The 14,734-nt window shown below is 42.3% G+C and overlaps 1 protein-coding gene across 1 annotated transcript; it reads right to left on the bottom strand.

Moving 5' to 3' along the window:
• Window positions 1–374: 374 nt before the first annotated feature.
• LOC142903337 (COUP transcription factor 2-like) lies at window positions 375–6,412 on the bottom strand. The gene is made up of 3 exons (XM_076048907.1): window positions 5,752–6,412; window positions 4,025–4,549; window positions 375–2,030 (listed from the first exon to the last, which is right to left on the bottom strand). Exons 1-3 carry the CDS (start codon window positions 6,281–6,283, stop codon window positions 1,756–1,758), a joined length of 1,332 nt encoding a protein of 443 aa, XP_075905022.1. The 5' UTR covers window positions 6,284–6,412; the 3' UTR covers window positions 375–1,755.
• Between the last annotated feature and the right edge of the window lie 8,322 nt (window positions 6,413–14,734).

The raw sequence follows: 14,734 nt of genomic DNA, 5'->3' as shown, positions 1-14,734 counted from the left end.
AGTTTGATTAAAAAGTCTGAGCAGCGACAGAGTTGCAACAGGCGCCTAACAGTCCATGGTTGGGTAAAAAAAAAAAAATCCTGGACAAGAGGTGGGGAGGGGGAGGGGGGGGAGGTAAACAATGCAGGGTTTGAAGTGTCAAAATAAACCAAATACACTTTATTTATAAATCTTGAGTTATAATTTAATACGGTACCAATATGTTAACCAATATGCTTTCACAGTACATCAGAGTGGTTGTCAACAAGAAGTAAACACAAACACACACACACACACACACACACACAAACACACACTCACACACACGTGCACATACACGCGCACGCGTCATCATTTCAGCAGTACCCTGCAGTGGTCTTTTGTGCCATTAAGCAGCATGGGCTCATGAATGCATGAATTATGAAAAAAAAATGTTTTTGCAGACTTGACCTGGAATACAATATAGACTCAATTCAAGAAACTGTCTTAAAAGTATCACATCACATACTCTGTACTGTAGAATCATTGCAATAGGCCTGGAGACAGAGGTGTTTTGTGATGCATTAACCAACAACTTAGTAATGTCATTACTTTTAGAAAGAATATTACTTCTTCTATTTTTCCTGTTTTGACTTTGGCCATAATATAAAAGTATGAAATGATCAAAACCTCTTTCCATTAAAGGCCATAAGGAGTCATTAGATGAAAACAGAAACATTGTATTCATCTGAGTGTTCAGAATTGAAATTTGATGAGAAATTCTAGATCTTGGATGATTTGACTAAGATTTTCTGATTAGCAAACGTGACATCTTAATTAAAACAGAACAGAAAAATAAACAGTAATGATATTACTAAAGGAAAGACTAATGCATTACTTGTCATAACCTCATTGGACGCAAGTGTCATATTATTATTATTTTTCCCTTATTACATTGTCATTCTTTGCACATCACTGGTGTCTATCAGTGTAAAAGCAAAACAAAGGAATTGGAACAAAGCAATAATCTCTCAATTATGGCTGCACATCAATGAGCAGATATTGGATTATATCAGATGATGCTGGGCTTCAAACATTACATCATTATTATGAAATGTTTCCTTTTAGTCCAAAGTGCCATTTCGGTAAAGTATGCAACGCAAAATAAAAGAACAATGAAAGGAAAGATGTGGCAATTCCTGCAAATTTCTCACTGGCGGAGGAGGGGCGGCGGAGGGGCAAACATAGCTAAAACATTTTTAAAAAGGAAGTCAAAACAGAGTTTACAAACACGATAAATATACACACAGGGTCCAATAAATATTGTTTGTTGTAATCCCCAAAATCAGTCTGTGCGTGGTTATCACGCTGCGAAAAAAAAGGAAATTAAATGAATGTCCACCGTATTCAGCCATTTTAATTTGGAGAAACGTAGTAAGCAGAAAAGTGGAGACAGAAAACCCAAAGTAAGAAAAGTCTGCCAGTGGGCTCCAATGTTTGGACGTCTGGACGGTGGCTGCATTATTTAGGGGGACCTCCGGTTTAACGCGTGCACAGGAGAAGGCAGTTCTCTCCTCCCGGACCGAGAAAATGGCGGCTGGTTTTAAAAACGCATTGCCGGCGAGGGGTCGTCTCTTTTATGTGTAGGTGAAGCAATTATCACATTCCTCCGGCAGTTTGGCTTCGCTCGCTCTCAAAGCGGCAGGCGTTTTCTGAGCGGCGCTAAAAAATGAGCAGATTTTGAGGTATGGGGGGCTTTTTCCTGACGGCGGTGTCGCACCACGGTAGCGTCCCGCTCTACTGAAGGGGCATGTAGGGCCAGTTGAAGCTGCTGCCGGACAGCAGCATGTCCCTTATCAGAGTCTCTATGGGGGTTTTGCCCACCAGACGGACGAAGAAGAGCTGCTCTATGACAGAGGAAGAGACGGTGCGGAGCGAAGGCAAGCGCAGCAGCAGCTTCCCAAACCTGTTTGGCTGGTTGGGGTACTGGCTCCTCACGTACTCCTCTAAAGCACACTGGGATTTCTCCTGGAGGCCCTCCACGTGGGCCAGGTCGGACAGGCCGCAAGCGTCTGCAGAGGGACAGAGAGGGAGACGAGAGGTCAGGGGGTCGGTCAGGAGCAGAGGTGAACCAGACATGAGAGGAAGATGCAGCTGTTTGGGGGCAGCTGGGTGCTGCAGATACATTAGGTTCACTTTAATTGTCACTTAAATGCACTTTTTCGGTGCATACATGTGAAAAATGTATGGACGGAAGCTCCAACACAATAAAAAAAAGAAAACTATGATTGGAAATACAATCAAGACAATAACACACAAACACAGAGTGATCAACAGCACAGCAGCCTTGTAGCTCCGCCTGCTTTCATATAGATTATGATATGGTTAATACAGCCGAAAACAAAAACTGGGTGGCGTTGGGGGGTGGGTGGGATGTGTTTTGCATAAAGGAACAATACAATTTTTTCAGAAATATTATATATTAACGTCAAAATATAGGAATGGCCAGACCCACGTTGATGCAGTTCAAACCTTCTGAGATGCAATAATGTACATAAACTAAATCTCTAAACTAACTGCACAGGGCTGTGGTGAAGTGACTGTGATGACACAGCATCAATCTCATGACATTATATAGAATCATCACTCCAACTGTAACCCTATCCAGAATAAAAGCAAAATAATCACTTTTAAATAAGATAAAGATGCGGTAAATTATGATGTAGCTGTGTGAGTCACAACATATATTTAAAATGTGGCCTGATTTGCCAAACAAACAAACAAACACGTCACATTGTGACGTGTTTGTACATTCAGCAGCCTCCTCAGTTTGCAGGTCAAATGGCTGCAGGGGTTAAAGAACGTTCTCTGTGTCCTATTCTGTAGACACGTGTTCCAGCGTGCTCACTCACTCACTCATGGTTATTCTCATCATCCTGTTTCTCATTCTCATTATCCTCGGCTTAAGGAAAACAAAATAATTTCTTTTCAGGCCAATAATCTATCATAATAACAGAAAACATCTCGAAATTATTTGTGATTTGTTCTTTCTATTAAAGCTTTTCCTTTTGTTTGTTTCGAGCAATGTTGCAAATTATTTTACAAAATTTCCATTTCTGAGAGATGTATTTTTGATTGATTTACAGTATTTGATTACGTTTAAAATAAGTACACAAATAAAATATTGTCTTGGGATTTAATTAAAAATATATTTGTATTTATATACAATACTTACAGTATTTGTATGTATTTATATATGTAGATTTGTTGATAAATATTGTTTATTTTCTCCTAAATTTGGCAAAATTGGTGTTGAGCTTAGTTTTTGTTTGTTTGTTTGTTTGTTTGTTTTATTGGCTGTATTAATTTTAAGCAAGTTGAAACTCTTATTTTAATTAATTAAATACATAGAATTTATGCAACTTTAAATACACTGATCAGGTGTTCTCTTAATGGAGATCCTGATCAACAGCTATACTACGTAATGGGCAACAGGACTTCAAAAAAAAAAGGCTATGGTGGACATTGCCATGAAAAAATATTTTTCCTTTTTTTGTTCCTATTTTTCTTTATGCTACCAACAGAGTATGTACTCTATTGGAATTACTTTATTGGTAAGTACATACTTTTTACATGAGTATTTTTGCTCTTAATGTCAAAGGAGTAATTCTGACAACTTCTACAGTAACTGGATTTGGTGCGCAACTGCACAGGAAAGCATGTAAAATATCTGACCAAATATTATTTCTAATATTACCTTTTGATACAACATCAACATCTATGTAATTGAAAATCAGTTTGTTACAGGTTGTTGTTTTTTTTTAGCATGGAATTTAAAAAAAAAAATGTGCTCACGCATCGAATTAAACATCGAACTAGTTTTTACTGAACAGGCCATTGGACCTTAATGTACTTTTAAAAAATAAATAAATGAAATGTATTTCTATATTGCCGAGGGTATATTTTAAGTACTCGTTAAACTCTCTCCCCCCCGTCAGTACACCAGCTGTCTATTGCGCCGTCACGACGGGCCTCGATGTGCGGCTGCGCGCGTCGTCTCCTCTACCTGTGGTGAACAGCACGATGGCCTTGATGCAGCTGTACTCGGCCGAGTCGACGTGCAGCACCTTGAGCTTCTCCACCTGCTCCTGGAAGACCCGGATGTGGTCCATGAAGGCCACCACCCGGTCGGCGGACATGGGGGAAGCGTGCAGGCCGGCGGCGGCCAGCAGCGGCGCAACGTGAACGGGCATGGAGCACTGGGCGGCGTTGAGCACAAAAAGTTCGCTCCAGGTGAGGCGCAGCAGGGCCACCTGGTCCGTCACCTGCAGGTCCGGGAAAAAGGGGATGTTACGGGCCCACTCCACGGCGCTGAACAGCATCCGGGCCGCCAGCTCGCAGATGTTCTCGATGCCCATGATGTTGTTGCTCTGCAGGCACTGTGAGCCGAACCTGGAGGTCGGGTAGGGCTCGGCCCGCAGCAGGAGGGAAATGTATCCCGACAGGTAGGAGTGGCACTGCAGGGGGTCGCCGTTGGTGAGGGCGAACTGGCCGTGGTACGACTGGGTGGGGATTCGGCCCCGCTGCACGGCTGCAACGTGGAAACAAACATTTGAAGAGAGAAGGTGAGTCATCGGAGCTACAGAGCATGAGAGATGTGAGATGTGAGGTCACGAACTACTTATAAATACGTCGACACCTCGTGGGCCCTGCGAGAGAAACACCACGACGGCCAAAAGTCGGGTTTTAATTTCGACACTATCACAATTTCGTGACCGATGGCAGAATTTGCGTAATGCCATCGAACAACAACGTCCACGTAGCCTCTTTTTTATTTTTTTATTTATTTTGTTTCAGAACTATATTTTCGTAAAACCCAAAAGTTATTTTTTTATTTTTTTTGTAACCTTAAACTGGCTGTTTATTAGCTGCGGCTTCTAAAACAACTCGGCTTGAGCGTCATTTTTCCTTTGATTATCATTGTTCCTGCGGTAATTAAAAAAAAACAGCGGCGTCCCTGTGCTTGACAGAAATGTCTGATTTAGCTAAACTGAGTTTATTTGTCGTCCCACAGCGCTTTCTTAAGCGTTTTAACAGTGTTAACGCCGTTCAATGTCAATTTAAGTCGCTCTGGGGGCCGTAACAGCCAGCCAGCAGGAATTATGACACACACACACACACACACACACACACACACACACACACACACACACACACACACACACACACACACACACAAGGGTGTTGATGGATTATCCAAAACGTCGGGCGGCCTGGCGGGCGGCACTGAAACGTCACACGTGCAACGGCATAACAGCTGAAATTAAAATTGCGACTCGTCCAATTTTAACTTGCAAGTTTTAAGCTGCTCTGCTCCTTCATTTGCTTCTGCGCAACTGCTGCAAATAACGGAGAGAAAACCTAGGTTAGCAGACATGCTACAGGATGCTAATGGGTGTGTGTGTGTTGGGGGCGGGGGGGGGGGGGCACTAATCTGTGGAACGTCATTGGGCAGATGTGGTGCTGAATTATAGAGCACGCCAAGGCAGTGAATATCACCCTAAAACGTCACCGACTTAACGGAAACCAGCACCAACATCACAACAACAACAATTTACTAAAAACCAAAAATATTACACACTGCACCAGAATTAGTGAGGTGTAAACACTTTCAGTGTTTTTTTTTGTTTTGTTTTGTTTTTTTTTTTAAGTGACGCCTTAAAGAGTGAAACTCAACATCCTAGATGCTAAAAACACAGGGATAAGGATGGGGATGGCATGGCGGGCGCGTACCTTCCCTCCTCATGCCGACTTTGAGGCATTTCTTGAGGCGACAGTACTGGCACTGGTTGCGGTGGTGCTGGTCCACGGGACAGTTCCTGTTGGCCCTGCACGAGTAGCTCAGGTTCCTCCTCACGCTGCGCTTGAAGAAGCTCTTGCAGCCCTCGCAGGTGAACTGTCCGTAGTGCTTCCCGCTCGACTTGTCCCCGCACACGATGCACTCGATGTGCTGGGACTGGTGCTTGTCCATGGACGACGACGAGGACGAGGAGGAGGAGGAGGAAGAGGAGGTGGAGGAGGCGATGGTGTTGCCGTTGGTGGCGGCGCCGGTGGTGCTGGAGGGGTTGGGCGGCGGCGGCGGCCCCTGCTGAGCCGCCGCCGTCACCACCGCTGCTGCTCCGGGCGGCGGTATTTCCACTGCTGCGTTCATGTGTCCCGTTAACTGTCCGGGCAGTGGCAGAGTTGGCAGCTGGGGCAGCGGCGAGGACAGGGTCCCCTGGGTGTCCCCGACGCCGTCAGTGTTTCTCCACGCCACCATCGCCATGTCGACTGTCTCCCGAAAGTTTGCACAACTGCGCAACTTTACGCTTCAAATGAATGCAAGCGACCTTGTTTTGCGTGACGCACGGACTCACATTAAAGGAAACCGTGGCATCGTTTGTTGTCTATAAACACAGCGCACCGACGATTTATAGCAGAACCTAGAATATACAAAAAAAATTCAACGCAAAATAAGAGCAACGTGTGTAACTGTGTTACCCAGATGCCGATGAAAATCTCCCGTCACCGAAACATCCACAGAGAGTGAGAGAGGGGTGAGGAGGACAACCGAGTCCGCGAAATCCACGGTGGAACGCTGCTTATTCCAAAAAAAAATTAATAATAATATATATAAAAAAAAAATTAATACAAAACGCACTCGGTTGGATCCCTTCTATCTTGTGTCCAAGCGTTTAGAAACTGAACAGATCTTTCGCCGGGGGTGCTGTGGTCGCACCGAGCTCTCCAGATGCTCCCTGCTCTCCCAACCAGCCGCAAGTTACAATAGAAAAGACAGCGGAGGTGGAGGAGAGGGACAGGCAGAGAGGGTGATGGATGATTTTTATGATGCTTCGCTCCGGGACGGAGGAGGAGGAGAGTGTTGCGTCCACGCGTCACGGGATGTGACTCGGTGACGTCGCCTTGGAGGGGGCGGGGTTAAATCTGCTAGTGGAGCTGGAGTGAGTGGAGGTGGAGAGGGGGGGGGGGGGGATTACTGTTGATGCACGGTAAAACAAGGGCAAGTCCAACCCCCTACGCCCCCCCCTCCTACCACCACCACCTCCCGTGTTACTCTTTTATCCAGAATTTTGTTATTGCATGTGAACATACATTTAATGCAGCAATGCTATCGAACCTTTTTTCTCATTTTGTATAGTGCTGAAATACAAGATGAGGAGAAAACAGGCCGGTCTTGTATTATAGGGGTACGCAGAAAAGCAGCAGATGTTATCTGCAGCAATTTGATGCCACCTAGTGTCATCGCTTAATTACGCAGGTAATCGCAGATTGAGCCGAAATCTCTGAGCTGAAGGAAATTTATTGAATTAGTTTGGAATGAACTGTTTTTCATTTATGAAACACTTTGCCCTTACCGACGGTCTGTTTTTTTTTTTTTTTTGTTTGTTTGTTTGTTTGTTTGTTTTTGCAGTTCTCACCCTGCATGCGTGATGGGTCTGTTTGTGAACATATATTATGTTGCCTGATATTGTCTCCAACTTAATGTGTGTTTTTGTAACACATAGGCAAATATTTTCAAATGAAAAAATTGTTTTACCATCATACAATATCATCTAATTGTCCTTTTAAATGCAAAGGTCAAAGATGCGTGTTTGTCTTATTAATACACTTTTTGTATTATTATTATCTCCAAATGAAAATTCTGCTCTAATGAGCAGTTTGGTAGTCATCGGTCATTTAACTCAGTGCCTTCAAATTGAACTTGAGTATTAAAAAATGTAAGTGCTTTACGAAGAAAAGTTTTTTTATATGTATATATATATATATACATATATGTATATATATATATATATATATATATATATATATATATATATATATATATATATATATATATATATATATATATATATATATATATATATACATATATGTATATACATATATGTATATATATATATATATATATACATATATGTATATATATATATATATATATACATATATGTATATGTATATATATATATATATATATATATATATATATATATATATATATATATATACATATACATACAGTATATATATCATAGGATACCTCATCTCTAAACATCATATATTCACTATATGTTTAGGGGATGTCAATTACTCATGTTCACCCAGATGATTCAGACATTTTAATTTTTCAAAAACATACAAGTTCTGCTTTCATTGTGTTATTTGCACCAGCATCACAAACTCTATGCTACAATGTCACGTTCGGATCAAATGATCACATAATGATGCTCGTGGGGACTCTTCGTAGCCGTCATTGCAGGATTCACTTGCAGGATTCCAGTAGCTCAGGGTGTTGTTATGCTCCGTACTGACACATCTCAAATTAAACAAGCTCTGCTCTGCAAGTTCACAACACAGATGGCACACATTCAAAAAAAAAGTCAGCAAGGTCAAGGCCAAAGTGTTTACCACTCTGTGCGGTGGTGGAGGACTTCACATCTCCCCTGATAATGTGACCTTGTCAGATATTTTGGGTTCAAAGATTAGAAATCCCTTCTTTTATTAGGTGAGCTGTTGCTCTCTACAACACATCACACAGATATTTGGAAGCTCGCCAGTCAAGGTGTGTGAAAGAATGAGCAGGACAAACCAGCTGTGCCGCATGAGAGACTGTTTACTGAGCAGTTGGAGACAGCACCCAGTTGCTGCCCTGCAAGTGGCAACATAAACACCAAGTGTCAGTTTCCACTACTGGCATTTGCAACGTTAGATTCAGTTTAGTTTCAATGGCCAAAGATGTCCTCCAGTAGAGATACTTTACTGCAGAGTAGCTGTCTCTCACCTACTAGACAAAGTGTAGTGGCTCAAGTCTTAGCATTTAAAGTAATTGGGTGCGGTGTAAGCCCATTATGCTAATTAGATTAATGATTGTCATCTAAGTCAAAGTATACTAATAATATATTGGTCACAGGCAGGTCAAGATGCTTGCAAAATTTTGTAATTTCAAATACCAGCACCGTGATGCAATGCAAGTTATTAGAGCTTTAATGGTCTGAGGCTTGGATCATGTGTGTAATGACATTAAACCCACAAGTACAGTTATGCCACAAGTGCAGTTATACCCCTATAGTTAAAGTGACTCAGTGTGTTTTAAAATTAAGAACAATTTCCTCAACAAAACTCTTCTTACTAGTTTTTGTTGTGGCAGCAGCAACAGCTGCAGTAGCAGTAGTAATAGTAGTACAGTATAAAATACTTTTTATTGCAAAAAAGAAAAATAAATTACTCTAGTTAAATTTTTGAAACAGATTATTATCTATTACCTTGTTTGTGACAACAGATGCTGCAGAGTAAACAAAGAAGATAGATTGTGACTGTAGTGTTTCTGCTTTGGTAGCCATTGGGACAAAGCTGAAACCACTTAGGCCGCTAAGCAGGGTCAAACCCTGGGCAGAGAGCAACAATAACTTGTCACTTAGATTAGTGCACCTTAGCCACTGCTTCACCTGTGACCGCTCTACGCCTTTCACCTTTCATTAATCCCAGACCGCTGACCTTCGACTTTCTCAGGGCGGCTGCTGCATTACTCATGAGCTACACTTCACGCCTGAGAGGCACATTGTGGCTCCTGTCAGTGTGCGCCGATAACGTACCACCAGTGATATACCTGGACTTGGCCACAATCATTGTTGTGGTGATCTTCATTACACTCTGCGCTGAGCCCAACTTAACCTCTGACCTCATTCCACGAAGCATTTATCTGCCACAAGATTAACCCATAATGACGAGTAAATACTCCAATTGTACCCTAAACCCAACCCCGTATTGAAAGTGAGTATTGAAAATTGATGGGTGGATGGTTTCAATAATTATCTGGTTCTTCTTAGCATTTTTTTTTAACAGCTGCTGTGGAATGGCAGGATAAGGTTGATTGTTTTCATAAAGTTTCCTTGTCCTTGTCGTGTGGCCACTACACGGAGGTGATGCTGGGTTGTTGTGATGATCTTATTGTTCAGACGGCTTGTTAAAGGCCACCATGGTTATAGACAGTTGCAAGCTCACCTGGATGGCAGCTCATCTCCTGGTGCTCTTGGTCATCTTGGTCATAGTCGAGCTCAGTTGGAGAAAATGACCAGCATTCAGAGAGGCTGACACAAAAAAAAAACTAAGAAGAGCAAAAGCAATTTAATAATGATCTGTGGAACGTAAATAATCTGCCAATTTCTTCAAAATTCCTTTGCCCTTTCCACTTTTTTTTTCCAACCAAAGCAGATCCTCCTTTTGTCCTTCACAGCAACATATTTCCTCCAAGAACATGGTTTTACACTTTGATTGATCATGTATTTTTTATCTATTCATCAAGGGCAGAGTCACCATGGCAGTCTGACAGGTCACTCGAGTGCTCGGTTAATTATGCGCAGCAGTGTCAGGAAAAGAGGACGGTCTTGTGTTTGGACACAGCTGGGCTTTCTCCTCCTCAGACCGGCTCCAAACGAGCAGCTGAAACCTCACTGTGCTTCTGGAGCTGCTTGGCACCATGGGTAATTAGTGTGATGAATGCTTTCGGGGAACAAATAGTGGCAGTCGCCTGTCTTGTTCAACGTGTGGCTGTGCTGTTGTGGCTCAGGGGCTTCCAGCTCATCAGGGTAATGGATGATTCCGCAACAGGGCCAATCCCTCCATCCCTCTTTTAAGCATGAAACACAGACTTAACTCTGGATGCTGGGAATCTTACTTCCCAGAATGCATTAACGGTCATTATGGATGTCAAGTGCGTATTTGTTTTATCGATATGCAATAAAGCCTTTAAACGAGGGCCTTTTTAGAGGAGAGGGATGACTTGACTCATTATTGCATGTATGTTTATTTTTTTGTGTGCTGTCCCCACACAACCAATCATAGTTGTGCATACAAAGATATGCAAACGTCTTCATACTGTCCCTCAGTGGGATTCCTTTCCATGTAGAGCCGCTTCAGCTGAAATGATGGATCACATTATTAGATTAGAGCAGAACCGGCACAGCCAGCAACTGGATTTGCAATTCACAACCTTTTTTTTTCTCTGTGTAAACCTCTTCTGCATGGAGGGGATAATTGGGCCGCTGTCACTGAGCCAGTGATTGTTGTCTTAACAATCCTCTGAAGCTCGCAATAAATCAGGCCAGCTGTTAGAAACACATCCGAGGACAAGGCATTAGTCAAATATGCAGAATGATCCTTTTGCATACAATGTAAAGGAGAATAAATCATTTATTTGTGTTGCGTGACTTGACACGACATCCTGATTTATTCCAACAAATGAAGGGCATATGGTGATTTTGTCGTCTGGATGGACCCGAGGGCAGTGGAAGCCACGAAGGTCTGGCTCTTTGTGCTTTCATGTCAGCTTGAGCTAATGGCCCATGCTTACTCTGTGCCTCAACTTTTCAACCCACTGTGGCAGTGAATAATATGCCACGCACACGGCTGAGTTCTCCACCATGTCATCCATGTAGCAAAAGCCGAATGGGTTGACAGCCACAGGCAGGTAATCCATAGCTGTATCAGTAAAGAAAGAAGCACAAGTTCAGTGAAATGTTTCGATAGCAGCCAGACCCATGGCTAACAGAGCGTGAAAGACTGGCAGGGTCACTGAAAGGTTATTCCTGGGTCCAGGAGGTGAGACTTTGGGGATGTGGACACGTCAGACCAGCAGAGTCCTCAGGTCAATGTGAAGACAAGTGGAAGACACATCTCTCTGTCAGCACGCAGAGCCTGCACGGGTTCAGGCTTTTGCCATGGAGTCCCAAGTCATTGAGTCAATAGCCACGGAGCATGACACAACCTCTCACAGTCACTCTGCATCAAGCGGAACACGGAATGGCATGCTTTCCATTTCACTGCACCTTGGTCCTGGCAAGACCCCGTCTGCGCTCGAGAGACGGGGAAACTCTCGTCCTTGGCTCCCGCATCCAAGCAACGCGGCGACCCGGCCTCTCACACATACACGGTTCCTTCACAGCCGTGGTACAAGGTGATCCACGGGTCAATCCATAACCCCGGCTATTATCCCTTCTGGCTGTTGTTGCACAGCGGGGAGACCCTTGGATTACCGGTGGGCTCGGATGACTGGAAATGAAATCATGGCTAAACAGAAGCACATTCACATTTAACTGATGTCAGGATTTATCTTCCTCTGTCTGTTAGGTATGAGAAGAAAATAAATGTTGACCTTTCTCTTTAACTCACCAAGCATAAACGAAATTAATACCGACCTTGAACATGGGTTTGGCTTACCTTGTCCAATAATAAGCTACGACTGCTGACTGCAGGCCAAATGTAGAAAACAAAAAAAAAATAATAAAGAAACCTTTATGTGTTTTCATGTCGATATCAATACAATGGTTGACAGCTAATTTCCTGTGGATGATATATCCATCACATTTTGATTGACGACTCACATCAGATGCAAATGACGTATTGATGACATGAAAGCACATAAAGGTTTAAAGTTTATTTTTGTTTTCTACATTTGCATAGCAGTCAGGCTATGTAGTTTAGCTTATTACGGTCACATACAGCAACCATGTCCCAAGCAACATTACTAATTAATTTGGCTGTATGTATTTGTAAAAAAAAAAAAAAAGAAAGATCAATGCTCCAGCAGAAGTGTCATCAAACTTTTCACATACTGTAGCTCAGCAGGTAAGAAAACTGTGGATACTGCAGAGAATGGTTAAATTCTTATGACAAGCAGAGTCGCACCTCTCGAATTTCAAAGCACAAACTCACTCGTCACTGGGCTCGAACCGCCGACCACAAACATGTTACCTACTGAGAACAGGTTGGCAATAGGTAAAAGCTGGGTAGAGTTGGCAAATTGAAAATAACAACCTACTATAGGTTGTTATTTATGTTTTGTTTTTTTTGTCTTTAAATTTGCATTCTGCCACTCAGTCTCAGTTACTGGCTGATCATATTTTTTTCTGCCATCAAAAAAACTGATTTTGTTTTTGTCAGTTTTGTTGAGATTTTGCATTCTATCTCTCTTTTTCATGCTAAACTATCATAAAAAAGACCATCATTCTCAGACTTGTCGAGGTTTCACATTCCTTCCACTTTTAAATAAGGAAGAAATAAACCATAAACCGTAAATAAACAAGTGCGGGGGAAGTTTCATGTCCAAGTTTTACAAAATTAAATTTTTCTCTCATTTAAATTTAATTCAATTAGAATGTAAAAAGCTAGCTTGTTAGCTAGCTCCACTTACTTGTTTGCTGCTTCATCTTGATCTCAGTTGAAGGAAATTCCAAGTGTCGGAAGATTGAAATGCTCGGAAATTCGACGTACGCAACGGACGGAGTTTTTGTTTGTTTGGTTTTGTTGGTTTAGTTTTGTTGGTTTGGTTTTGGTTTTTGGTTTAGACGCACACACGCACACACACACACCTTCACACAAGTGTTGTACCTCAGTTCCACGCTGGATTCGATCCTGCGACCTCCTTGCTGGGAGCCGTCGTTGTTAACCACTAGGCCGTCTTCAGCGCTGCCGGTCAACAAACTGAAAAAGTCCTTAATGCTTCACTCCACACAAAAACACACAAACCACAAAACTACATCGCAGATAACCTTTTGTGGTCTTCCACCTTCTTTCATTCAAAGCTGCCATCCCTGCAAGTTTTGGGTTGATCAGAGTCAAAAAACAATGTTTTGGTCTTCAAAAAAATTACAGATTTTAACATCATTCCTCATTTTACTTGCAGAACTATGTGTTGTGGTTTCATCTCCACACCTCATTGTAAAGTATGATTCTTTTCACCCTAGTGTGGATCATGCTTCGTACATAGACAGTGACTTGCCTACATACCTCACTTGGTTTTCATAGATGCAGTGTGTTTAGCTCAGTGGGTTAGACGCATGACTCTCGTTGTGGAAAACTAGGGTTCGAATCCTGGTTCCTCCCGGCGCAGCTGTGACTTAAAAATGACCATAATTTATCTTTAGACCTGTTTAAATATTGTTGCTTATTTACCTCCATGGCCTTCAGGCCTACAAGGTAGATAGCTCAGTGGGTTAAACCTCTGACTATGATCCTGGAGATGTGGGTTCAACTCCAGATAGATAAGCTCTCCCAACTCTTTTCATTTAAAGCCGTCATCCCTGTGCGTTTTGGGTTGATCAGAGTAAAAAAAAACAATGTTTTGGTCTTCAAAAAAATGACAGTATTGTCTGACTTTTTTCCATTTTAATACAAGTCATTTTACATGCAGAACTATGTGTTGTGGTTTCATCTCCAGGAGTAAAAGTAAAAAAACCTTACCCTGGTCTCTTACATTGACCCCCACCCTCATCCCCGCCCCCACCCTCTCCAAAAAAAAAAAAAAGAGAACATCTCATTTTAAAGTCTGATACTTTTCAGCCAAGTTTGGATATGTTGAGATTTTGACTTTATTTAATGTCATTCTTTGTACATAGACAGTAACTTGCATACATACCTCACTTGGTTTTCATAAATGCACAGAGTGTTTATAGCTCAGTGGGTTAGACGCATGACTCTGGAGTGGAGAACTAGGGTTCGAATCTTGGGCAGGGCAGCTGTGACTTAAAAATTACCATTATTTATATTTAGGCCTGTTTAAATATTGTTGCTTATTTACCTCCATGGCCTTCAGGCTTACAAGGTAGATAGCTCAGTGGGTTGAACCTCTGACTATGATCCTGGAGATGTGGGTTCAAATCCAGGTGGATACAATCTCCCAACTCTTTTCATTCAAAGCTGTCAGTTTGGGATTCTTGCAGGT

Source organism: Nelusetta ayraudi, unplaced genomic scaffold, assembly GCF_046127955.1.
Source record: "Nelusetta ayraudi isolate G7.1 ecotype Tasmania unplaced genomic scaffold, CSIRO-AGI_Nayr_v1 ptg000005l, whole genome shotgun sequence".
NCBI lineage: Eukaryota > Metazoa > Chordata > Actinopteri > Tetraodontiformes > Monacanthidae > Nelusetta > Nelusetta ayraudi.
Note: the sequence above shows the minus strand (reverse complement) of the source record. Positions and strands in the feature narration are given on the sequence as shown.